Source organism: Orycteropus afer, unplaced genomic scaffold (genome assembly GCF_000298275.1).
Source record: "Orycteropus afer afer isolate SDZICR_OR568_19922 unplaced genomic scaffold, OryAfe1.0 scaffold00213, whole genome shotgun sequence".
Taxonomy (NCBI): Eukaryota; Metazoa; Chordata; class Mammalia; order Tubulidentata; family Orycteropodidae; genus Orycteropus; species Orycteropus afer.
The window spans coordinates 2425294-2453156 of record NW_006921800.1 but is presented as its reverse complement, the minus strand read 5'-3'; the positions used below and the strand labels follow the sequence as shown (position 1 = coordinate 2453156).

The 27863-nt window shown below is 36.5% G+C and overlaps 1 protein-coding gene across 1 annotated transcript; it reads right to left on the bottom strand.

The window, feature by feature from the left end:
- Positions 1-27137, bottom strand: SRSF11 (serine and arginine rich splicing factor 11). Its single transcript, XM_042781983.1, has 14 exons — positions 26938-27137; positions 26004-26034; positions 24930-24931; positions 20420-20553; positions 16563-16672; positions 13477-13569; positions 12764-12813; positions 11577-11704; positions 9033-9114; positions 8475-8606; positions 4652-4741; positions 789-884; positions 303-441; positions 1-195 (listed from the first exon to the last, which is right to left on the bottom strand). Exons 1-14 carry the CDS (start codon positions 27135-27137, stop codon positions 1-3), a joined length of 1482 nt encoding a protein of 493 aa, XP_042637917.1.
- Positions 27138-27863: the final 726 nt, after the last annotated feature.

Genomic DNA, 27863 nt, shown 5'->3' with positions numbered 1-27863 from the left:
TCAGTCACTCATATCCATGTCTTCTTCATGATGATCATCCCCATTCACTTTGGATTCTCTTAGTGAATCACCAGTTCCCTTTTCCACAGAACATTCCTTTGTTTTGGGGGAACCTGCTTCTATTGGCTTCTTTTCCTCCTTTTTCTCTTTCTCGCTGTCATACCCCTGTTCCTCTTCATCGTAATCTCGTGTAACCTGCTTTGCCAAGGAGAATAAACAACGTAAACTTCTTCAAAGAAAAATCAGTTCTTAAAAATACTAAAATACCCAAACTACCAAAATAAATTAGTTTGTAAACATACTTTTACATCTTTATCACTCTCTGATTTTCTTTCTCGATCCTTTTCTTTATCTTTACTCTTCTTTTTCTTGCTTGTTGATCGTTCCCTTTCATCTCTACTTCTCTCTTTGTCTTTGTCTTTCTTCTTCTCCTTTTTATGTCTAGGAGGACAGAAAATTGTGCTTGAAAAAAGATACTCTAAAGAAACCTTTCAAGAGGTTTCATCCTAGGGTGTAGAAATGTTTTAACTTGTTTAGATGGAGACCTTGACCTAAGTTCACAGGATACAAACAGGACAGCAAAGATTAAATTTCAAAAGGCTGGACAATAAAGGAATAGGCTGTCCTCAGAAATATAGGCAAAAAGATCGTAACTTGTCCAAATCCTAAAACAGTTTTTACTGTCAGTATCTCAAGTCATAAAGGTAATGTGGTAGTATGTTTTCAAGCACTTTATTTAGTGAAAAAGAAAAACTACAGGACAGATCTGAATAGTTAACATTCTTTACCTCCTAGGAGATGGTGAGCGAGATAACTTTCTTTTAGGAGACCTGGGCTTCTTAGGAGACCTTGTTCCACTCCTGCTTCTTCTTCGTCTCCTCTCTCTAAAATCACAAATCAGCAAACTGGGCTTTAAAATACAACATTATATCAAAAATGCAGGTACATAATAACATGATACAGAAGCTCCACATAGAACTTCAAAAAACAATTATAAACCACGAGCATGGTGTGCCTTTTATTGCCCTTAAAAAAATAATATAGTGGTTCATAAAGATATTGATTATCAGGATATTAGAAATACTGAGATATCAAGACATTACCAGCATTAAAGCTCGAGAGCAATTATTACCAAACTGTAATGCAAGAAGAAACAACAGCTTAAAGTTTATAATTTCTGAATCTGGTTTTAGATTCAAACATTTAGATAAAAGATAATTCAGTAATTTTATGACGTGGAAGGCATTTGCTAATAATATATCAAAAAAAGGAACTTTTTAACCCTAAGGCAAAATACAGTAAACTAGAATTAGGGTTAAGTTACAACTCAAATAAATTCCCTACGCTCTAATAAATCCTGAGCCCTAATCATGCTGTGAACATTTAGTTGTAAGATAAAAGCCTTTCTCCTATCTTTAAATTATGCAATTTTTGTTTTGTTTTGTATCCCACTAATCTAAAGTTCTTAAAGGACTTGCAAAATGACCATTTTATGATTTAGGGCCAAACAAATCAAATCCTTTAACTTTGAATCCTCAGAAGGAAGACTGGGCAATCTACTTCTGTAGAGATACCACCTTGGAAACCCGAGGAGGAGTGGCTATGAGTTGAATCGACTCAGTTTTGTTTTTTTAAATATACTTTGAGTGGTCCTGTTTCCAGATGAAGCTCTGCACCTATCTGACCTCCTGTCCTAGAAACACTACTACACATTTATTCATTCATCAAATATTATGTTTTTCAAGACAGTTAAAAGTACATTACAGTAACAGACATGAAAATCCCTCCAGTTTTTAAGGTAAGAAAATTCATGTTGTATTTCCATGCTTCATGCCCCTTTTGCCACCTATCCTCAGACTCAGTTTGGCATTTTGTTCACTATTTATACCTTGTTTCATTTTATTTCTTAAACATTTACTTAAAACATTTCTAGGGTATACCCCATTCTCAGTAGCTTTAATGGTATAGTATGACTCACATACCATTCAAAATTCACTTGTATCAGTGACTTCAATGGCTTTTAGACGACTCAGATTGGGCAAACATCACCAACTGATTTCAGCAATTTCATCACCCCAAAAAGAAACCCTGTATGCTCATACTACCCTTCAACCCATCCACCGTCTCATGTCCCACACATACCCCAGCCCCAGACACCAACTAAACTACTTTCTGTCTCTCTGTTGTTGTTAGGTGCAGTCGAGTCATCTCTTAACTCTCAGTAACCCTATTTACAGCAAAACAAAACACTGCCCGGTCCTGTGCCAGCTCCATGATCCTTGCTATACCCGAGCGCCTCACTGCAGCCACTGTGTCTATCTATTTCCTTGAGGGCCTGCCCCTCCTTCAATAACCCTTCACCTTACCAAGCATAATATCATTCTCCAGGGAATGGTCCCTTCTGACAGCATGACCAAAGTAGGTGAGACGAAGTCTGGCCATTCTTGCTTCCGAGAAGCATTCTGGCTGCACTTCTTCCAGGACAGATTTGTTAGTTCTTTTAGCAGTCCACGGTACTCCCAATATTCTTCTCCAGCACCACAACTCAAAAGTATCAACTCTTCTTTGGTCTTCATTATTCACTGTCTAGCTCTCACATGCATATGAGGTGATTCAAAATACCATGGCTTGTGTCAGGCGCACCTGAGTCTTCAAGGGACCTTAGTCTATCTACACAATTTCCTTTTTCTGGACATTTCAAATAAATGGAATCACTGAAGATAGTCTGGTATCTGGCTTCTCTGATTCAGCGTAATGTTTTCAAGGTTCGTACATGTCTAGGTCAGTACTTCTTTCTTTTCTTTTTAAATTGCAACTACTACTCCACTGCATGGATGTATTTTATTTATCTATACATCAGTAAGTCAACATCTGGATGGTTATGACTTTGTGCTGTTCTGAATAATGCTGCTTACTAACATTGGTATACAAGTTTTTTTGTGGACTTATTATTTTTCTTGGGCATATCAATAGGAGTAATATTGGTATAATGGTAACTCAGTTTAGTATTCTGAGGAACTGTCAGACTTTTAAAAAATGGCTGCACCCATTTTATATTTCTACTAGCAATGTATGTGGGTTTCAATTTCTCCACAACTTCACTTAACAATTACTATTAATGTGTCTTTTTGATTATAGGCTTTCTTGTGGATGTGACATGGTTATCTCGTTGTGGTTTTGATTTGCATTTCCTTGATGAACAATGATACTAAGTATCTCTTCTGTGCCCCCCCCAATTTGTATAGTTTTGGTGAAATGTCTCTCAGATTCTTGGCCCATTTATTAATTGATTTGTCTTTTTATTATTGCTTTTTAACAGTTCTTTCTATCTAGAGTCTTATTAGATACATGGGAGCTCTGGTAGTGTAGTGCCTAAGGCATTTGACTGCTAACCAGAAGGCTGGTGGTTCAAAACTACCAGCCCACTCCTCAGCAGGAAGACTGGGCAATCTACTTCTGTAGAGATACCACCTTGGAAGGCCAAGGAGGGGTTGCTATGAGTTGAACTGACTCGACAGCAGTGGATTTTATTAAATATATAAGAAGCTCTGGTGTCTTCTTATATATTGTGTAAGGTATTTGGCTGTTAACCAGGTCAGCGGTTCCAGGCCACCAGCTGCTCCATACAAGGAAGATGAGGCCATCTACTTCTGCAAAAATTTACTGTCTTGAAAACCCAATGGGAGTCATTATCAACTTGATGGCAGCGGGTCTGGTTTTTTGGTTCTTAGCTACATGATTTGAAAGTATTTTCAACCACTGTGAGTCTTTCCACTTTCCTGATAGTGTCTGAAGGAAAAAGTTCTTTATTTTCATAAAATCCAATTTTCCTATATATTTTTTCTTTTGTTAGTGGTGTTTTGGTGTTACTTTTAGGAAAACTACTGGTAAATCACAATGATTTATTCTTATTTTCTTCTAAGAGTTATAGCTCTTGCATTTAGGTCTTTCATCCATTTTGAACTAATTTTTGCATATGGTGTGAGAGCCTTCTAGGGCATTTAGAAAAACTAGATTAATAAACAAGGCAGCCAGACATTTATAAACAAGACTGAAAATAAATGGAATTAGGCATGGATTCCCCTTATTTATATAATGAATGTCATGTTAAATGTAAATATATTTTCTATAATATTTGCAACACTGTTTGAATTTCACTATGGCAATTCGAAGATAAAATTACCAATCTCATAACACAAACCAGAACTTGAGCTATCTCCCATTAATGTATTAATAAACCACAATATGGAAAAGAACAATTATTCTGAAATTAACACGTAGATTATATTAAAACCAATTTAATGCAACAATTCAGTATACTTTAGTCACTAAAACGTAACTGTTAGAATAGGGGGAAAAAAATAAAAACCAGGATGTGGGGATGCATATACCAAAAATAGAAACTGACCTCAGCTGAATTCCGTGTTGTTTCAAATACCCTCTACACCATAAAATACTAAGTGAAAAGAGAGATGAGCCTCAGGTTACTCTTCACAAATTGCCTTTAAAAAACTTTCAATGTAACGGCAAAGTGTAACTTTTCTCAGCACTAAAATATGTATCTATTTTCTGGAAAATACTTCATTTCACAGGCTATCGTATTTTTGCAAAGTTTGGGAAAAAAAATGCAGAAGTCATGATGCCACCTTACCTGCTTGCACTTCTAGAACGTCTGGCTGTGCTATAACTTTTTGGTGGTGTTTTAGAACGTTTCTTTTCTTTGTCTTCTTTCTTTTTGTCTCTAATAAATGAACACAACTTATGAATTAAAAGACTCAGCTATTTAGTCTAAATTTATATAGTGCTACAAATAAAAACAAAAATATAATTAGATCTAGCTCCATACTTGGAAACATTGATATAATTCTGACGGAAACAAATATATGCTCAGGAAGCATATATTTGTGGTAAACGAATTCTTTAAACATCCTATTTTACTAGTGCTCCACATGAACTTTTCCCAGTAGATTATGTGAGGAGAAAAGAATTTTAATGATGGCCAGTTTCTTGGTACGTTAGACGGTGAACAGCAATATGCTCATTAATTGTCTCTAAGTCTTTAACACTTTTTTCTATCATATGATTATCAATTTCCAAACTCACTATGGCCAGAATTACTCATAACATCACCCTCCTAATTATTCTTCCAAAGCAAACATCCCAAGTTAACCAGGCCAACCTTCTACCATTTGTCTGCTGCTATACCATCTGGACTATTCATTGCTTTCAGAAAAATATTCCACAATGGAGTGATACTACAACCATAGCTGAAGTTTAAATCTTTTTACAGATAACTATAAAATTACTTTTACTAACCGTACCATTTCCCCCAATATTATCATTTTCCCCATTACCTTGGGCAAAAGGCAGGTAATTAGTATTTATTTGTTGAATGAGAGGCCCTTTTGTTCTAAGCTGAACCTTCTACCCCAGGTTCTCTATTCCTCTCTCTCCTTACTCTTGTCATCCTGCTCCATCATTTATCCCCTCTCTCTACATTAAGTTTTATCATTTAATTCCTAGATGACTACAACAGCCTTCTAAAGGGTCTTAGTCACGTCTTTCACAAATTAATTCTGAACTGCCTGCCAGAAAGCTTTCAAAGTATAAGCCTGAAAATAGTTTACTATTTATCACTTTTCAATGCCTTTCCACTGCCCTCCTGAATCAAGTGCAAACACCTTAACATTACAAGTACAAGGACTTCTGTGATGTATCTTACTCCTTTTTCCAACCTCATTTCCTGAAAATACTTGCTATTTCAAGAATCATGCTAACTTTTATAAACACCTCCCTCTGCCTCAAATCATGTCACCACTGAGTTGTCAAATCTATCAGAATACTATAGTCACTTTTCACTCTCTTTCAACATTAGTAAGTGGCAAGTCACTTAACAATAATCCTTCCTTTATAATTACAGTCACCTTTCTCCTCATGAGAAAGTTCCCTGGGGGAAGGAATGACTAATTCTTCTTTGCATGCCTCCATGGCACAAAGCAACTGTGATAGATGTTCCATTACACAACCTTATCTTACCTGATTAATCGATGATTACCTATGTTACATGATGACTAAAATTCCAATATAGGTTGAACACACACATACAGCAAAGATGCTGAGTACCAATATTCCCATCAGCTGAGTTATATGCTTGTTAAGAATACATTTTATTGATCCGTAGCTGTACTTTTTTTTTTTTTTTTAGGATTTGGGTGAAGATTTACAGAGTAAATTCACTTTACATACAGCAGTTCACATATACTTTGTCTCATGTCATTGACCAAAATTTACCACAATGCAACAGCTCCCCTCCCATTTCCTCCCCATAGTTACCTCCTCCCAGTGTCCATCCCTTCATACTCTTCTGCACCCTGAGCTATCTCCCTGTGCATAAGCAGCCCTTCCATCTCCCATGATTGTTCTCTCCAGGGCGTGTGTCTACTTGAGGTAAATGTTTAACTCACATGCCTGTACTTTGTTTGGCTGGAAACCACAGTTGTGGGTTCAATTCCAGACCTGAAGGGCAGCTAGGGGCCATAGTCTCAGTGGTTACACCAGGCTCTATTGGACCAGCAAACCTGGTCCCCACCTTCTTTTTTTTTTTTGCCTCCAAATGATTTTGAGTTTTGTTCCACATTGTTCTCCCTCTTTATGCAGGATCTCCTACATCCCTTCCAAGTGGATGGCAGTGGTAGCTGGGCACCATCTAGTTCTTCTGGTCTCATAGTTGTATAGGTTGCAGATCGGATGGTGTACCATTCGCTAGGACTGATTGTTTCCATTAATTTTGGTTTTCTTCTTTCTTCTTGACGAGGAGAGACCCGTTGTTGCATCTAGATGGCAGCTTCCTAGCTTTTAAGGTCCCAGTCGCTACTCGCCAAAGTAGTAGGTGGAACAATGTTTTGTATAGTATGTTATGCCAATTGAGCTTGATGTCCCCTGTGACTATGGTCCCAAGCCCACAGGATCAACTACTCGGTCCCTCTGGGTAGCTGGCTGTGACCAAGCAATGACCATAACCTTGCCCCTTGTCAGCTCTGCTATACACCTGGGAATTCTGATCATTCACATGAACTTATAGGCCCATTGTCTGCCAACCCTATATATGATCTTGGATACACTCTCCATTTAGACATACCTAATTGTTTAGCTTGTTCACCTATCTATCTGTCCCTATACCCATCTTTGCTTTCACTGACAACTCAGTACTGTATATGCAAAAGGGTTCATATTTGTTGTCTGTACTGCCCATGTAACTCTCTATGTCTTTCTCATCCTCAATGCTGCCATATTGGTCACTCACATTTGGTACATTGCCCTTCTCTTCACCCAAATCAATATTTATCTCTATCTATCTAACAGCATTCCCTCCCCTCCCCTCCCACCCCTGGTAACCAACAAAGAAAATGTCCTCCAATATATAAACCTTTCCTTAACTTTTACAATAACGGACTAATACAATATTTGTCCTTTTGTGATGTACTTTTTTTAAAACTACATAATTTAATCATATAAATGAATAAGCTAATATAAAAGTTTACAGCTGCCTCTAGAAAATTAAAGTAAATATTAGAAAGAGAAGGAGCTCTGGTGGCATAGTGTATAAGGCATCTGGCTGCTAACCAGAAGGCCAGCAGTTCAAACCCACCAGGTGTTCCACAAAAGGAAAACGAGCAATTTGTTTCTGTAAAGATTTACAGCCTTGGAAACCCAATGAGGGTTGCTATGAGTTGGTTTTGACTTGACGGCAGTAAGTTTGGTTTTGGTTTATTAAAAACAGAGAAGGAGTAACTGCTAAAGAAAATATGTGCTATGAAACTGCATGTGTATGACAACTATATACGGGAAAAAATAAAAATCTAGGCACGTTTCAAATCACAAAATTCTCATGTCACTTAAAAACAGTGGTTTGTTTTACCCAAGATTAAGCACACTAATTAAAGATTCTGGACATATATCCAAAGACTCATTTGTTTAAGTTGAAATAAAACATGAAGGTGATTCTTTTTTTCTTTTTATTTTTAGGACTATTCACCTTAACTTTCTAGTTGCCCAAATCATGGGACAAAAGCCCCTCCTGTATGCTCAGAGTCTGGTATATAATGATTGTTAACAAACAGTTGTTAAGTTACTTATAAACAGAAATATAAAGTGAATAAGGCATGGGTGTGTTAAACTCTTTGGCATACCTTTTGGTGGTAAATCCTTAGCAGTGGTTTAGAGAAAAGGAAGAAAGTAGTAAGGCACCTAAGAATTTATACCTACCAAGAAATATTAGTTAGGCCTTCAGCTTAGAGATGAAGTTTGTTTACAGTGGAGGATGAGGAAACACATCACCTAAAATTTCAATTAGCTCCTTCCCCACTCTTGCCGTATTTCCACCCCCCCTACATCTTTTATCATTAAGTAGCAGTGTTTGGAATCATAAGAGCTCTGAATTTGTATCCTCATGCAATGTTAACAGTCTTCTATACCTGGTTTTTGACGTGCTCCTTGACCTTCTACCTCTCTCTCTGGAATGAGATCTTCTCCGTCTTGGACTTTTGGACCGTCGCCTACTCCTTGACTTAGAATGTGATCTCCTCCGTGATCTGCTTCTTGATCGCCTATGTAAAGGAGCACAGTACATGCATATAAATATAAAAATATTCTATTTCATTTAGTATCAAACTAGAAAAACATTCAGATATATGGGCAGGCCACCAGTAAGTGGGGAAAACTTCCTGCCAGATGCCACCACTATTTATTTACTCCCTATAAAGTAAACTTCTTCAATATCCTAAAAATTAGCAATACTTTTTTTAACACCTGGATCTCCTACCTTTTAAACTTATCTCAACCTATTGAACCAGTCCTATGTCCACTCTCCATTTATACATTTGTGAACTCTCATTCATGCACAATGTTATAGCAGTGTTTACGAAAATACTCTTTTATCTAGGAGCTAGTGGGAAACAAGCCACAAATTAAGAACGTGATAAACAGAAATTGTCTTTGTGTGAGGTATAAATGCATACAAAACACAATTTAACCTGTGCCTAGAAGATGAGGGAGTCCTCCTCCTCCTAGAACGTGATCTTGACCTTGAATGTCTTCGTTTTTCTTCTTTCTTATCTGGATTTAAAAGGAAAGGAATCTGGATTTAGGAATTTTCAAACAGGAAGATTATTCTACTTCAGGACAATTTATGGTTTCAGCTTTTACACATATCCTTGAATGTTACAAGTGATTACTTTACAACCAGAACATTCAAGCTTACTAAAGCAGTATAATTCATCCAGGCTTTTGGTAGATCGAAATTATAGACTTCTAATTCTCAGCTAAAGGGTCCTTACCTGCCACACTATGGAGATGACAAAGAGTTATTCATAAAAAGGTATCTATGAGGAGGATTATCTTTCTCATTCCTCAACTCTGATTTATTCTTTAGAGGGCTATTTAAAGGAGGGGCCCATTTTTCTTTTCAGCTCCACTGTTGTTAGGTGCCGTCAAGTTGATTTTAACGCAGTGACCCCATGTGAGAGAGTAGAACTGCCCCAAAGAGTTTTTTGGCTATAATCTTTATGGAAGCAGAATGCAATGTCTCTCCCATGGACTGCTGGATAGGTTCAAACCACCAACCTTTTGGTTAAGAGCCAAGCACTGAACTGTTTGGGCCAACAAGGATCCCAAATGTAATTCAGCCAGATTAAGACTCTTATGTTTAGGTATAATAATATTTCCACAGCCAGTGTTTAACATAAAACACATGATAAATAAATATTATTTTTAGTTGTAATCCACCTGGACCCCAATTCATGGCGACCCATGCAAAATGGAACAAAATGAAGCCTGATCCTCTGCCATCTCCATGATCAGTTAGCTTGTGAATTGGACTACTGTGATTCATGATATTTTCAATGGCTGAGTTTTGGAAATATATCCCCAGGGGATCTTAGTCTGAACACTCTGCTCAAACCCACTCAAAATTTTGGCAAGAAATTGCATCTGTCAGAATTGGCAACTGACAGATGGGTGGTGAAGTTGGTTGTGTTATGAGGTCCAATGATCAGGAATCAAACCTAGGTCTCTTGCAAGGAAGGTAAGGATTCTGCCATGAAACCACCAATGTCCCTCAATAAAAATGTATTTTAAATTCTTGCTCCTGCAAAGTGTTTCCTATCATACCATGTACATGTTTGGGGGACAGGGAAAGGTTAAGTCTTGTTCATCTCTTTTCTCTACCATTTAGTTCTATGCTTTAATGAAAAGGCTCATTATCTGGCCTTTGCTTTCCAAAAAAGCATAATTCATTCACTATTCACTGTACTTCTGAGACAGAAACGTCTATAAGTATGCCACCTTTCTTCCTGAAATCTACCTATTGATCCTCTTCCCCCCAGCATTTTCAGTGGTGTCAGAACCACATCTAGAACTGAATTCTTCCCAGGTTTAAAATAGCACAAAGTAAATTCATTTAACTTAGAACCTGATGAGAGAAATAGTCATTGTATTAAATACCTGAGCTATCATCAAAGTGAGACTGAGTTCCTCTTTCACGTTTAGGTCACTTCATTTATGTCATTCAATTTATTGTGACTGACATCGTTAATAAAAAAAAAAAACTTGAATAACAAACAATTCATAGATAAACTACTTTCAGGTAAGAGTTTTCAATGAAAATTAAAAACAAAAAGAGCATAGTGCTCTGACTTCGGACCTACACAAATCTAATTATGTATTTAAAATTTCTACTACTGGCTACGTGGCCTTGGGCAAATTATTTAAATTGTGTTGGTTAAATATGATACATATATAAAGCACTGATATCATTTTATCTAATATTATAATTTAAAATTATTTTTCTAATACTACATATATATACTAAAAAGAGTTCTGATGGTGTAGTGGGTAAACGTTCGGCTGCTAACTAAAAGGTCAGCAGCTTAAACCCACCAGGTGCTGTGCAAGAGAAAGGTATGGCAATCTGCTTCCATAAAAATTACAGCTTTAAAACCCTGTAGGGTTGTATGCGTTGGAATCAACTTGACAGCACACAGCAATAATGGGATAACCATTCACTGCATCTCAGGCACACAACCTGCAAAGCATAAAGTATTTGCTCTTCCTTAAGCAAATGGCATACAAAGAACCGTCTTCACTTGATTCTCTAGGCAAAATAAAAGGCAAAAATCAATTAAGCTATTTCAACTGTAATTATGAATGCTTATAAATAACCAAAATGTCATCCCAGTCAGTCAAAAATGACCATTTTGGGCTAGATCAGTTTTTGTTGTGGGGAGCTGTTCCATGAATTGTAGCATGTTCAGCAACATCCCTAACATCCACCCACCAGATGGAGCTGGTACAAGTGTGAAAACCTAGTGTCTCTAAGACATTTTCAAATATGCCTGTGGCAATCCCCACCCCTCACCCAACTAAGTAACACTGTATCACATGAATTTCATTATGTCAGAAGTCAGAAAATCAGAAAATGATCTACAGTATTTAGCAACACATTTCTGTTTGTATGTCAATTATTTTTGCCAAGAATCATACCGTTTAAGACTCAACACAACTGCATAAACACATTTTACCTGGTTCTATAGCAGCAGAAATTAGGGACTGCGCTTCTCGTACTCTTTTCATGGCTTCCTCTATTTCTTTACTAGAGGTATCTGATTTCAGACTTGGTGAAACAAGACCAGCAGCTACATGATTCAACCTGAAACAGAACCAAGAATTAAAAAGTGAAATATTTAAACACGCATGCCAGGATTTCAAATATAAACATAGAATTGAACAGAATCTTGAAGTTTATTGGTGATATTTTATTTTACAAGCTGAGTGGTGGGTATAAGCCTCATCATTATCTTAACTATAATTTAGAAAAGGGCCAATGATCACAGTTGAATGATTTCTTCCTCTTCCCCACCCCTCACTTTCACCAAATCAAGTGGAAAATGCATAAAGCTGAATATACCAAAGAGTTACCCATTAAAACAAATCTCATTGATTTGCTGTATATCAAGTAGAAGACAATTACAAGTTGTAGCATGAAGAACACTCACCAAAGTACCTAATAAATAAAACATGTTGGCTATTACTATGCAACCTATATTAGTTTCCTTCACTTCTGAAACTAATGTAGCGCCTAGGTCATTTGACTGCTAACCAGAAGGCTGGCAGTTCAAACCCACCAGCCACTCCTCTGAAGGAAGGCTGGGTAATCTACTTCCATCGGAAACCAAGGAGGGATCCAAGGAGGGGTCGCAATGAGTCAGATCCGACTTGAGGGCAGTGCGGCAGTGTGTTGTTGTTTATTGTATTCATGCCTCAGGGCTTAGCCTCTCTAATCCTCAAACTAATTTCATCTACTTTACACTAACTTCCCATGGTTCTTCTGTACTTTCCCTAGCTGTTACACATGCTTTACTATATTTGAATGTTTAATGTCTTTCCTCTTAAGTATAAATGACATGGAGGTAGGACTCACAGCAGGTATTAACTATACTTTTTGAATAAATGAGCTAAAAAGAATACTTAATTCCTCTCCTACCATCCCGATATAAGCTTTCTAATTTTTATGAAAACTCCAAACTACACTAAAACGTAATTCTTTATAGATGGCATTTCTCCTGGATTTTTCTGTTTTTCTGTAAGATAGAAAACATACTGCATGCATTGAGATTAGGTAACTTTCTTTTCATTTTAAATAATAACTGCTCTCTAGATAATCAACACCTTATCTATACCAACCCTGGAAACAAAGAAAAACCCTTACTTGGGATCAACAGTACTCATAAGCTTCAACAACTGATCTGCGGCAAGAGACTGCAAAAACAAAAATAAGAACAGTAATAATACATAAAACAATGTACTTTATTTTCTCAATTATGACACTCTGGAAATCTACAAAAAGGAGCATACTCTAAAGCACAATACTTTTCAACATGTATATAATGTAAGCCACACCTGTCATTTTCAATTTTCTAGTAGCCACAACAGATGACTTCAGTGGCTTATTATAATGCTGGAGCAGCTCCAGCAAGTAAAATCTGAACATTATGAGGCTGAACAGTATAGATTTTATGCAACAATTACATCTTATTTTAAGATTTCCTGAAGATAATGTTTAAAGAAATGGGAAACCAAAGTACTTAGCCAGTATATCAAGATAGCATAAAAAATTTTAGCTACATTATAACGAAAGAAAAGAAACATTTCCAATTGAATAAGTGGTAGGAAAACATATTATAACTCTGCTTTCCCTTCCTTTCATGACATACTGATATGAAACTATTATCTACTATGAACTATATAAAACAAACAAATTCTTAATGAGATAAAGAATGGTAATTCAGCGACCTGTAAAAACTCTTTTCAACAAGTGTATATTAGAAAAAATTACTACTATTCTTGAAATTAAAATTAAGTTAATGAAATATATCCTTAATTATAAAAGTAGGTTCAAAGTTGAAGGATATTAAGCCATACCTGAGAGTTCAAGTTTGCTCCAGGAAGCCCAAGTGCAGCAAGGGCAGGATCAAGAGTAGGAGCTCCTAAAGCAGCCAAAGGAACAGCGCCAATCTGCAAAATTTCATATTTTATTTAATACTTCACTTTTGTTCTCTAAATCAGAGGTTAGCAAGTGTTTTTCTGTAAAGGGCTGGATAGCAGTTTTTAAGTTTGCTGGGCCATGTGGTTTCTGTTGCAGCTATTTAACTCGGCCATTACAGCTTGAAAGTTGCCACAGACAATACATAAAAGAATAGGCATAGTTATGTTTCAATAAAAAATAAAATAGGTTTCTGCATCCTGGGTTGTAGTTTGCTGACCCTTGATTTACATAATAAAACGCCATTTTCTCACTCACTGCAGAATATTTTACCCCTAAACCAAAGTTTAGAGGAAGCAAACAAAAAAAAAAAAAAAAAGAAAAAACCTCAATACATACTTATGCCAATTGTTAAGTATTACTTTTCAGCTCCAAACCCCAAACCCATTCCTTGCCTTGCTTAAGACAGCCCTGGTGGCACAATGGTACAAGTGCTCTGTTGCTAACCAAAAGGTTGGTGGTTCAAACCCATATGCCACTCTGTAGGAGATAGATGTGGCCATCTACTGCTGCATAGATTACAGCTTAGAAACCCTATGGGGCCGTTCTATTTTGTCCTTCAGGGAAGTAAGACAGAAATGACTTGGTGGCAGTGGGTTTTGGTTTGCTTTGGTTTGCTTGGAGGCAGGACTCTATTAACATTTTTCCTTTGACAGTTGGCATGATGTTAAAGCTTCGTCTATAGAAGACACTGCAAGATCACTGGCCAAAGGGGGAGGGCTGCTCCTTCCTGGTCTGTTCCATTTCTGTTTGACCTGAAGTACTCAATGGGACACTCTGTTGCCTTCAACTCTCAGTGATTATCAGTGACAATCTCTTGAGCAGATACCCAGCATGTGCACACCTTGAGAACTTTTCCACTATCCATCCTTTCAAAAACAAACTAACTGCCATCAAGTTGATTTTGACTCATAGTGACACCTCCTTGGGTTTCTAAGACAGTATCTCTACGGAAGTAGATTGCTCAGTCTTCCTTCTGAGGAGTGGGTGGAGGGCTTGAACTACCAGCCTTCTGGTTAGCAGTCAGATGCCTTAGGCACACTACCACCAGAGCGCCCATCCTTTCAAAGGTGGTTTAAATTTAAACCTTGAAGGGGACCTTCCTCATCTAAACGGGCTCTTCTTCGTGTTCTTTCTGTCTCAGCTCTAGATGTAGTGGCTGCTTCCTTTAACTGCTATTTATATATTCTTTAGCATTCTCCTAACAGTTAACAGCCTGTAACCAGTTAATAATTCTTTACATTACACACTTTCTGTGTTCAAATTATTATGACTATCTCCTGATACAATTCTGATTAATAATTTAATTAATAATTTAAAAGACACAATTATGTAAAATCCTATAGCTTTAGAGACAGTCTGATGTTCTGCACAAGTATTTTTTTAATTACTAAGTGTAAAAAACCAAAGTTTCCATCACTAAACTATTTACTAATTATAGAAAAAATGCTGTTGATGTTACTATAAAAACAGCTATCTAAATACAACTATTTTATAGTTATTACATAATTTTACACATTAAAGGATTCAGAAATCACTCAGATCTTCATTTTAGAGGTAAAAACTTAGGGCTAAGAGATAATCAAGTTTATATTCAAAACCCAAGAACTCCTAATTCTAACACTCATTCCATTCTTTCACTTAAGAGTTAACAGAACTAATTATTTACACAAGCATGATGACATAAAAAGAACACTGTTATAAAACTCTAGTTGCAGCTCATTATTAACTGAATTAATTTTTTCAGTAGAGAGATCACTGACCAGTTAAAATCTACTCAGGTGGTTAGAAGGGTATTTAAAAAGTGGCTTTTAATTAAAAAATTATACACTCTTTATATTATTAGGGGTAGAAATATAATCCACAGAAATATTCTCCAAGTTTATTTCATCTTATCAATATCATATATCCCCAACCAGAATTCATCTTTATTTTATAGCATTTACTTAATTCAAACCCCAAGATACAGCTAAAGACCAGAGGGCTTTGAGGAGAGGGAAAAAATGGTGGTTGTACAGAAAGCCTTCACTAAAAAGGTCTGAACTTGAGCTTTATTTTCCTTTATGGTCCTAATGAACAGAGTTTTTAACAATGGCAAAAAAAAAAGAGCAAAGTTTCAAGTGGGAAAAGCGCTGTTATATTACAAGGATTGCAATCAGTGTCATGAAACAAAATGTGTATGAATTGTTGTATGGAGAATGAACATGCTCTGTAAACTTTCACCCAAATCACCCCCACTCTAAAACATTAAATTGAAAAAAGAAAATAAAGTGTTTACAACACACAAGAGAGGATGGGCTCTCCACCATCAGAAACACCTCATCTGTGTACTGACCTCCATCCTTTGAAAAATGGTCAATCTGCCACCTTAATGATCGGCAGAGGTAACTTGGGAAGGATATGCAGAGAGGGCTAAAAGGGAGGAGTATCTGTGCTACTGGTCAATAAGCCTTCATGAAGGAGTCATGGGGGGGCTTCCCACTCCAATTCCAGTCATACTTAAGCACCCCATAACTGGAACAGGAAGGAGTTGGGGGCAGCAAGGAATCCAGGCCTTTGCTCTCTTCTGACCCCAGGGCTCATGCTTAGAAGCCAGCTCTGCCATTTCTAGCCTCTTGGAGGCTCAGCAACATGAGGAAAGAGAACTGGAGAGGAATCAGCTCCTGGCTGATTGGTTGGGGTGTGTGTGTCTGTGCAGGTAACAGGGTGGCCATGTGCAGGACATGAGTAGCATTTGTATACATGGTCCTGTACTGTCAATTCAATAAAGAATATTGGTAAAATATGTAGATTAAAAAAAAAAAGGGCAACATTTCAAGAAATTTTCTTTATTTATGACTACAATATAACCTTTTAAAATACTGTGCACAAGTCTGGTCTATGAACTAGAATCACAACAGCATTTAAAAACCTGAAACAGATTTAACTGTATCCACACAATTAAAAATTTTAACAGAACTTATACCTGAGTAAGTGGGTTAGGAGTAGGCAGGAGTCCACCACCAGGCAGAAGACCTGCCACTGCATTAGCTGGTGCCAACAGAGACAAAGCCTTAGTTTCATCAGGAATAACTCCTGCAGAGAAATATCCTTGCATTAGAACACATTCTTTTGCACGACAGAAAACACACAAAAACACCCAGAAAATGTCTCCCTGATACACCACCTGAGTTTGTTGAAAGTACTTATGTTCGCTAAAATATAAAGCTTGATTGCTATGATTATTTATCATTAATTTTATGTCAGAATGAAACTTCAATGTGTGAAAATTTGTTTCCTTTTTCTCTACAAATGGTTAAGTTTCTAGAGTAAAAAAAAATAGCACAATACACACTACTTTTTTGTTAACACTGCCAAGATTTCATCACCTGTACTCGATTTTTAAGTCATGAACCAAACGTAAGCAAGCACAGTCGGTTCTCCAGGGGTGTGCTCTCAACTTTCAAAAGCTGTTTTATGAACAACGACTCGTGTCGGCTGCTTCACTATAAAGCACACAGAAAAATCAAGATACACAAGACAAAAAAAGTTTGATTTAGGGGTTAATAATATGGTACAGTTACTAAGATTTTTTTTTTTTTTTTTTACACCTACCATATAAATTTTGTAAAAATTAAGAGAAGAAAAGTATGTAAAGGAAATACTCTGTTGGAATCAAGCGTAGGGCTTTTGCTGACTATGAAATGATTATGTTTCAGAAGGTCTCTGAATACACTCAGGATGCGTGTGTGGGAGTGAGTGAGAGAGAAAGAGAGAGAATAGGTAAACAACATGGCACATTCCTTACCTGTATAGTAAAATGCTTTATGTTCCAACATGTGCCATGCTAACCATACCAAAAAATGCTGCTATATGATATAGTGTCAGTTAAAAAGCTAACTTAGCCAAACTCCTTAAGCCAAAAAGGAAATGTATGTCTGGTTTTAAAAGCCTAATCTGTGTATTCAGATAAAAATCTAAGGGTCCTAAGACAAATATTTATGTAGACAATTTAAATTCTATCCAACAGCAAAAGCCCTATACAGATGGATTAATCTGTTAATGTGCCCAAGCCCCCAAAATGAGAGTTCAATAATACAATTAAACTACATATTTGCAAATACCAGTAGTATTTCTGTAATACATATTAAGAAACTGCATCTCATCATAAAACATACAATATGTACAGGGCACTTAAGAGAAACTGGATAAGCTGCAGAAGAAAACTGTTGGGTGGTATTTTCAGCAGGGCCTGGTATATAGTTCAGGCTGAACCAGGGAAAAGAACTGTAAAACACAACAACAAAAAAGAAAAACCACTGTTAAATAAAGGTAATGGTTCCTTCCACCTATACTGAGAAGTGCCGATAATATAAACAAATGTATACTACACAGCACTGTTATCTTGCTTGTGTCAGAGCTGTCATCAATTTAGATACCGAGAGTTATGGATGGGGAGAGGGGTGAAGATAATTTAGATATAGGGCATTAATGCATCAATATTAACAAACCTACAAAGATTATGGGATAATTTTGCATGCAAAATTGTCTCAAGAGGATACATCAACATTTTACTCAAACTAGTGCATTTGCAACATTTCTGGCAAACTAAAATCCTCTTGAATTTACTGAGACACCTGATAGAAGATCTGCATCCATTAAAAAAAATCATGCATCTGATCCTCTGATTAAAAAAAGACTATTTAAAAATAAAACTACAATTTAAAAATAGCAATGAGGCCCCTCACCAGTTAATTTTCATGCGTCAAGAGTATTTTTTTTACTGCTGCTTTGATAGAACCATGAAATACTGCATGAATGTGTAGAAATGAAAGAAAAAGAAACAGACAAAAGAAACAAACATTAACCAAGGAACCTAAATAACCCCCAAAATCCAATACTATTAAGAGTTCCTTCCAAATCCAACTATCTCAGTTAAGACTATTCCTTACCATAGATTTTGTGTTTATTATTCTAAAACACTGCCCAAGAGCCAACACCAAAGTATAAGAGCTAAAATTACAGAATGGTGACAAAGGGAACTGATTTCATAATTTAGTAGAGACAACATTAATACAGCATATCACACCAGAAATTATGCCAAAAATAGATTATGAATTACATATATCTGTAATTCTATGCAAACTTCCAAATATTTCACTTTCAAAAACAGATCTAGAAAAATTATTAGAGCCTGGAAGTATTTATGAAAGCCAGTTATGATATACTGTATTATGTTCAGGGTTTGAACTATAATACTTAGCCAATACAAAATCTTTAAAGGCTAAAATGTTTGGCACATTACTCATTTGACCTTTTTTTTTTTTTCCAAGACCTATCCATTTATCTTTTTACTCACCCTGAATTTAAATTCTGAAAATTTTCTCTTGATGGTATGTCTTATCCTACAACAGGTACACTGGCATAAAAGAAATTGCTTAACTAAAACACACCACCTCAAAAGTTTGTCAGTTTTTAAATATTTTCTTAAACCTTAAAACTGGGCCCACATATCTTAGATCACAGAGAGAGATGTACTACTAGCATGCCTTAACTGATCTATGAATGTAAGATAAAACCGCAGAGGCAATTTTTCTATGTTTTAAGGACTAGACATTTCACAACTTTTACAAGGCACGGTGTTAAATGTTCACAATGGTATTCAAAGATCTATGATAGCATCTAAAAACAACAGTATTGAGTTTCTCCTTCCACTGACCATTTCATTAAGGAAAAGGTAAAGGCATTTAAATTCTGGTCAGCATATTTATTATTAACTTAAAATCCAGTAATTTTATCATATTTAAGTGACTTGTTTGATCAAAATTTATAGTTACCAAAGAACAAATCAACAGTACACAGGGAGCAAACTAATTATAAAATATGCCTCAGAAAATTTTATAAAATGATATTAAAATAGTGCTGTCTTGTCACAGTGGCTTTTTTAGATCCAAAAAACCTGCTCATTTTTTTTTTTCCTCTGTCAAATTACTTTAACAGCCTAAAATGTAAAAAGAGAGAAAATGTAGTTAACAAATGGTTACACCAGAAAAACACTTGGGGGACTTGAGTGCTTGCTGGCCTTTAGTTAATGTCTAGAATCCCCTGTAGCTGCAGAGGACCCACTGTTTTTCAGTCATCTGGAAGGGTTTTGCATTTGCCTTCTCCACTATAAAAATCACACACACAAATAACAGAGAGAAGAATTTATTATTTAGAGATATTCTAGAAAACACAGCAAGAATGAACAAGAAAATCTGGCATAAAAACAAAACACCCAGTGCCCATGTGGCACATAAGCTATAGGAAATCTTGAACTTTTTTGTAGAAACCAAAATATTGCAACCCTTGGTATACTGGAAGAATTCAATGTGAGATTTTTTTCTGAATTTATCAGGGAGAGGGCACACTAAGGAAATAAAACTAATCTCATAATTTATTAAAAACAGAAATACCAGTCATGCATTTATTTGAAAGTTTCTGTATTAAGTCTGCATGGAGTAAACCATTCGCCATCAAGACTTTTTGATAAAGCTCAATATTAAATTTACTGAATAGATGTATCTTAGATAACTACAATTAGGGACATGGTTATAATGAAATTAAAAATCTTTTAAAAGAAAGCAAAAGTTACATATCTTATAAAAGCAGATCTCATTTATAATTTTTAGAATTAAAAAGAAATCTGCAAGTAAAAATTATGGACCGCAGTATAACAAGGGTTTCAAAACGTTAATAGCTTAGATATTTAACATGTGACTAACGCTCACTCTATAACTAAGCTGAGGTAGATTAGATGGTCATCATAGGATGCCCACAGAGGTAGTTAAACAAAGCACAAACCTTCTGCATATGGTACGACTATCAAAGCTCTGTCAACGAATACAGTGTTTGTCAGATGCTGTGCCACAACTGCTGAGTCAGGATCATGGAACTTAACAAAGCAGACACGGGATGAGACTGGCAAAGGCGAATCACTAAAAAATAAACAAATAACATAAAAGAAGACAAAAAGCATTATCAGCCACAACTCAAACCCATAATTCACAGACTAAAACTTCCCTTCCAAAAGTAAAATTGGCAGATAAAACCAAGTAACTGCACATGTTAGTTTAACTAGGACAAAAGAAAACGGCATTTCAAATAATGTACTGTCCACTGAACTCATGCAGAAACTGCATTGTAGATAATTTATAATTACTGTTTAAATTTATAGTGTTATCAAATCAAAACTGGTTTGAAATTAAAGTCTCATAGTTTACAGATTCTGGGTATGTGTCACCAGACAGCCAACAATTTTTATAATACCAATACCAAACATATTATTAATTGCCTTTAAAAATAAAAAGTAGTAATTAGTTTTGGCTTAGAAAATTTTTTATTGCAGCTAACTTTTATCCTCTGTGCCTTATGTATTTTTGTTAAGTTCTATGGGAATATTCCGTTAAGAGGAAGTTGTTGTTAGTTGCTAACTCAAACCAAAAAACCAAACTCACTGCCATCAAGTCAATTCAAACTCACAGCGACCCCATTGGTTTTCTGAGGTGTTACAAATGCCTGAGGCACTGTCCTACTGCTCCTTTAGTTACCCACTAGTCAGCTGCTACTCATGGTGACCCTATGTGTGCAGAGAACTGCACTGCCTCACAAGTATCACAGCTAACTTTTCTCAGTTAAAAATATGAAGTTTTCTCCACTTCAGGGACAAAAGAATACCCTGGCAAAGTGCATTTGATAATCAGTGAGTTTTCCTGACCCACATAGTGGTTTCCTGTCCCTCTCCTTTTTCATATAAGAACTCACAGGCTTTGTAAAGAATTAAAGCTTTCTGGCTTACAGTACCTTCAGAAGAAAAAAAAAAAAATTAAGCACATATGGGGACACTATCCCACATTCCTTACCATTTTGTAAAATTCCAATAAGCAAAAGAGTCATGTTTCTCAACGAATTGTTTCCTTGGGTAAGGCAAAGACAAGTGCATGTTACAGCAGTGTAAGCAGGGTAGAGAATGCAGAGTGGAGCTGGCTTTTATATGGATTGGTCCAAATTTCTGCTGTTAAACCATGGAAAGAAAATATTAAAGGTAGACTGTGTTCCTAACCTCACACCCAATGTAATTTGAAACTAATGCCCTAAGGCAGTAGTAATTATCCCTGGTTACAGATCAGAATCATCTGTGGGGAAAAAAATCTCCAGGCTCTCCACTCTACATCAATTAATCAAATCCATCAATCTCTGATGGATGGGGACCTGAGGAGCAGCAGCTTTACTTCTTAAATTCTCACTGACAGTTTTTATATGCTGCCAGGGTAGAACATCACTGTTTTAAGGAACACAAAACCCTTATTATTGTAAAAGCCTAACATGGTAAGTCTTAATAATGAGAAAGGAAATCCTGTAATATATTCTAATCCCATTAGAAGAGGTCTGTCTGATCAATAACTTTTCCAATAAATGAGACATTTTCATAATGTACATAAAAACATAATTACATAAGATTTGGTTCACTAGGTATTTCAGAGATACATATTTATTAAAAAGATGACATTTTTCATTTTTTGGGTACTAACTTGAAATTTACTTTCTCCTCATAACCTGAAGACTAACATGAGACTATGAATGACTTGAGAACTCAAACTCGTTAGAACTTCTAATATAAATTTCTCTAAAACGTCTCCCCCCTTCCTTCACGCAGACCCTAATCTAGATTGAAAGCAAAATTGACTATATCCAAATGGGATCTAAGCCACTTTGTTACAGAAGCTTACTAAATGATCTGAAAGATACACCGTGGCATTTATTTATTTTTTTTTTTTACTGGTAACAGTTTAAAATTGAAGAGCATCACACAATGAATGAGAGATACATGGGAACAGTAGAAAGAATGCTATTTTACCATTTCTAACACTAAGTCTATAGCATTATTTCTTTTCTGACCCCCATGTTTTTGCGAATTAAATTTTTAAATGCTGATATTATCTTATGTTCTTTAACATCTTATACAATGCCTTGGGAAAGTGAATGTTGTTTAAAATTCTTTAAAATAAGTGACCTCTACACCAAGTCAAGATATCCCTTGATATCTATTGTTTTTTGACTAAAGTAAAAAATGACTACCAAATGTAAAGTTCTTAAAGAGCATCTATATAATAGATGTTGTTATGTGCCATCGAGTTGGTCCTGACTCACAGTGACCCCTCCTTGGATAGGACTTTCAAAAAAAAATTTTTTTAAATACCATCTTTAAATAAGTTTCATGCTTACAATGATTTTTCCATTCACTTGGGAATATAAAAGTAATTCATATTTTGTTCTATGCACTCATGTCACAGGAATTATTACACATAAATTACTGTGGCTACATAAAAACCTAAAAGGGGGAAAAATATGAGTACTTTAAACACTATGGAAAACGTAGGGACATGAAATTGAAAATGAGAAGGGCAAATAAAATAATTCATCTCTCGCCATACTTCAAAGCATCTCATTTAAACAGATTTTCAATAAGGACTTTAAGTTGCAGCTAATGCAACACAGCTATTATTTTTATGCTTTCTCAGTTAAAATTTGCTAATAAAAGACGCATACTAGTATCAGAAGACTGATGCCTAAAATCAGTTTTTAAACCTTAGAATTTTGGGCAAATTAATGCTTCTAAAAATGTAAATGTCTTTACTTCCTATATCTAAATAATAAAGACAAGGCAAAGCAGTTGGAAAGAACTGATAAATAAGAGGGAAGAGTGACCCCTGAATGAAACTTACACCCTCCAGCTAAGATATAATGGTATTGTTTCCAACATTTCTCAAAGTGTCCTTTGGTGGGTATTTCAGACTTCTGCTGTCCATCTCAAGTCTACTGAAACAGAATCCCTTGATATTCATGCCCATGAGATTCTCTGGTTGAGGACACTGATTAATACTTTCAACTCCCACCTTAATGCTATGTTAATCATTTCTGAAAATTCTGAGTTTTAAAATAAAACACACCACATAAAAAACCAAGCACTAGTTTAAGCATTTGTATGCTAACCAGAAGGTCAGCAGTTAGAACCTACCAGCCACTCTGTGGGAGAAAGATGTGCCAGTCTGTTTCAGTAAAGATGTAAAACCTTGGAAACTTCATGGGGCAATTCTACTCTGTCCTATAAGGTCACTGAGTTGGAATTGACTGAAAGGCAGTTAGTTGGTTTGGTGTTTTTTTTTTTTTTTTTTCCCTTAGTTGGTGTGACAGAGGTTGACTTTTTATTCAGTTCCTAAGAAATTGTAAAAAAATGTTGTATTCAAGAAAAAAAATTTTTAAAGGTGAAATGAGTTCTCCCTGACCTAACTTACATGAATGTGACCATTAGAGTATCTAATTTTAGTCACTAAGAAGTTACTAATATGTTTCAATTTATTTATATTTCTACAGTAGCTTTCACTAACTGCTTAACGTTGATATAAGCTTTACTGGGATCATTACCAGATAAACACTTCAGTTGTACTCTTCTCCATTCACAAATCCCATTAAAAACCAGGCATTGAAAAATACTAATTTAAAGTATGATGCTACTTACAAGCTGCTTGGCTAAATTAAAAATTCAAGTGGTAAAGTCAGCACTGGAGTTCAAATGTTAGTTCTGACACTTACTACTAGTGTGCCTCAGGCACATAAAACATCCTACAAGAAATTCACCTATCTGTAAAACTGGGTCAAATATGTTCTTCCTCCATATTGTAAGGAGCAGATGAAATAGGAAAGCATCTATCATGTAACAGGCACTGCTGACTTTCCAACATGTGTTTTAACGACAACTAGACTCAAAGTAACACTTTTCTTTAAAACTAGACAATAAATGAGGGGGGACACTGTTAGCTGCCTTCAAATAGCTGCAGGATTGTCATACTGAAGAGCAAGTTAGCTGTAGTACCTACCATGCAGATGGATGGTACTATATTATAGATTAGCAAATACTTACTTAGATAACCAAGAAATAGATTAATTTGACGAAACAAAGGTGGGAATCATCTTGAGCAGATTACCACTGAAATGTTTGGCATAACTCAAGGGATATTTCCCCACAAAATCACATTTAAAACTGAGATCAGAGAGTCAACAGATGTGGGGAAGGCTCTAAAAGAAACTCTAAAAATGCCCTTCAAGTGATACTGATGTCCTCAAAGATCTCATATTTGGAACATGACATGCTTGCTAGGAGAAAAGGAGTTTCAGATGAGTATGAATGCCTTTTGAGAGAAAAAAGCAAAATCAAGTGGCAAATATGTGTAAAATAGAATTTCATGTAGTCTGAACCATCAAAACTGCATGAGTTAATAGAGTTCTATTTTTGGAATGATGAACCTTTTTAGACCACTAGGGGTCCACAGTACACGATCTCTGGCAAACTAATGATGAAAACTAGTGAGTTTATAGAAATCAGTGAGGGAATAATCACTATATTCCCAAAATGTGTAGGTCAGATCAGCTACAGAAATTTAAAGTAGTAAAAATCAACATTAAATGAACAAAGTAACCATCTAAGTAAATGCTGTGCAAAACTGGAAGGGCAGTAAAGATACAGTTAACATTCTCTGTATTATAACCTTGTTACATTTTCAGAATAGAAATGATCTGTTAAGGGGGAACACAGAAGACCCAAAGTGTAAAAAATATGTCAACGTTTATCTCTTCTTCCTAATGTAGGCAAGAAGTCCTCTTAAATGCAGATCATGTATTTGGAAGAACAGTTCTCCAGTGCATACTAGATATCCTGATCATGATGTAACAGTTACTACTTTAACCACAAAGCTAAAAGCCAGACTCTGGTCTATTATGACCCTCAGTTACTGCCTATGCATTACATAAAAGATGAACCAGTAAACTGCTGGCATCCTACTGTCCCCTCTCTATACATGCATCATAAAAACAGTACCTTGAGAGAATAAACTAAACTTCATAAGTCAGCAACTGTTAATAAAATTCTTACTGGTGGGACTGTAAAGAATTATCATAAATAAATCTAATACCTCAAATACAGGGTATTAAAATGATAACAATCATCAAATGTGTCACTGACTTGCTCTCATGTTCTGCCATGCAACATAAGGGGCATCTTGTGAGAAAAACGAATAGCAAAACATCTACTTGTGGATGCTCATATATGCAAGCTATGCGGCCTGTATTACCAAAGCTAGTCATATTTCTGTTCAAAATAACCAAAACAAAATCATGTAGATGTTGCTTCCAGAACTCCATACCGAATATAAGCAATATAAGAAACCTCTCTCCCAATGCATATTTCCTCAAAAATATACTAATCCGGAAACACTAACAATCATTTAAAACTACAAGTGAAAAATGATAAAATATGCTAGACGTTGATCAAATAACTTATCCTGACACCAAATACTTTAGCTAAACATACTAGTAAGATAATGACAACTACCAACAGTGGATTCCTTGAGGATTCCAAATTCCTGTTTTATACTTAAGTGACACCATAAAATTCAACAAACAGTGGGTACCTGTTGCCATCTAGTCGGAAGAGACTCACAGAAACTAGTTACTTAAAATTTTCACTTTATTAACAAGTCTTCTCAAAGAACACACTATTTATTTCAATAGTTTACTCTAAAATTACACCTTTTACTTAATAGCTTTTCAATTTTTTCTTAAATATTAATCCACTCATTTAATAGTTTTGTGATAAAAATAATTTTGTAAATTAAGGAGACAACAGAATAAAAACAAAATACCATACACTCTAGTTCAAAATTTAATTCTATTAAATTCCTTCTCAAGAAATATGTCTCGTGAAATATAAATCTGCACATTATTTAACAAAGGAAAAATCTATGTTTCAGCTACAATCTATTTTTGTCATCCTAAAAACTCTGCGTTCAAATTATTAACAGTCTGTCAAAAAAAAGTATGTTCTCTGAATTGTATTCCCTGGGCCAGTATCACTGAGCAACAACTCTTAGCAACAAGTGAACCACCACCACCAAATTAACACAGGGATAAGTAATTTGTTATCTTTCTTTCAAAGAATACTTGACGGTTATATATACAATACACAGCGTGCTGTTTGTCTGGTTTTACGCGCACCAAGGCAAAAGGACCACGTTGGCACAATTTTTAAGGGGGGGGGGGGGAAATTCTGAGATCAAGAGCCAATGTTTCCCACTCCCGGAAGTCTCTGCTCTGCCTCTACTTTATTTGTAGGCCTAAGACATAGACTCGTAAGTAAATGAACCAGCCTCACCTAACCAGCCCTGTGTAGGGAGGGTAAGGAGCGACAGGGGCCTAAGAAAATGGTGTGTGGTTTAGGCCCAGACTGAGGCGGCGTAGCAAAAACGGTGATGGTGGCCGATACTCACTCCGGCGGGAAGAGGCGCAGTTCGTCGATCTTTCCTAGGAAACCGAAGAGGGTCCGCATCTGCTCAGAGCTAGCGCTCGGGGAGACATTAGTCACCTGGATTACCTCGGTGCCGCCGCCTCCGCCGCCGCCACCTCCGCCACCGGGCCCGCCGCTGGGGCCCGGGCCCGCCGTGCTGGGGACGACGGTGGTGTTGCTCATGGCGCTGCTCACGTTCTCGCTCCTGCTTTAACACATCAAACACACAACAAACAGTGAGAGGGAGAGGGAAGAGGAACCGATTCGTGAGAGGAAAGTGTCCGCTGTTGGTCACTGCTGCTGCCGCCACCACCGTTTCTCCGCCCCGCCACTCGCTGGGGGGAGGGAAGAGAGCGCGGGAGTTCGAGATGGCGAGAAAACAAACGGCCACCCCACCTAACCTACAACCACTTCTCCAGCGGACCCGAACTCCCCACAATGCCTTGCGGCGCACAGGCGCGTCACCGCTGACCCCGCCCCGCGCAGGCCCAGTAGCCTCGCGTGCAGCCACAGAATTAATTGCAAGCGCCACCATGGCCTGGTGAAAGGCGTCATTGTCACCTCCCTTTTTTTTGTTTCCTTTTTAATAGATTTTAACTCTCACTGCCCGCCAGTCAGATCCGACTCACAGAGACCCCTCCTTGGGTTTCTGGGGCAGTATCACTATGGAAATAAGATTGCCCAACCTTCCTCCGAGGAATAGGTGGTGGGTTTGAACTGCCAGGCTTCTGGTTAGCAGTCAGTGCCTAGGCACTACGCTACCAAAGCTCCTTACGTAGATTTTTTTTAGTAACATTATTAGTAATCAATTTGTTTCTCACTAAAACCTTCATAAAGATATATTTGTAAGTTAATTTTATTTCACAATAGCTGACATTTAAAAAGCACATGTTACCGTACCACTGGTGG

What these genes read in the sequence shown, in the direction of transcription:
- SRSF11 (XM_042781983.1), bottom strand. Translation starts at nt 27,137, where the DNA reads ATGAGCAACACCACCGTCGTCCCCAGCACGGCGGGCCCGGGCCCCAGC. An exon ending in CGCTCACCATCTCCTAGGAG is followed by an intron (nt 442 to 788) that starts GTAAAGAATGTT and finishes CTGTCCTCCTAG; the next exon opens with ACATAAAAAGGAGAAGAAGA. An exon ending in AGAGTGATAAAGATGTAAAA is followed by an intron (nt 196 to 302) that starts GTATGTTTACAA and finishes TTGGCAAAGCAG; the next exon opens with GTTACACGAGATTACGATGA.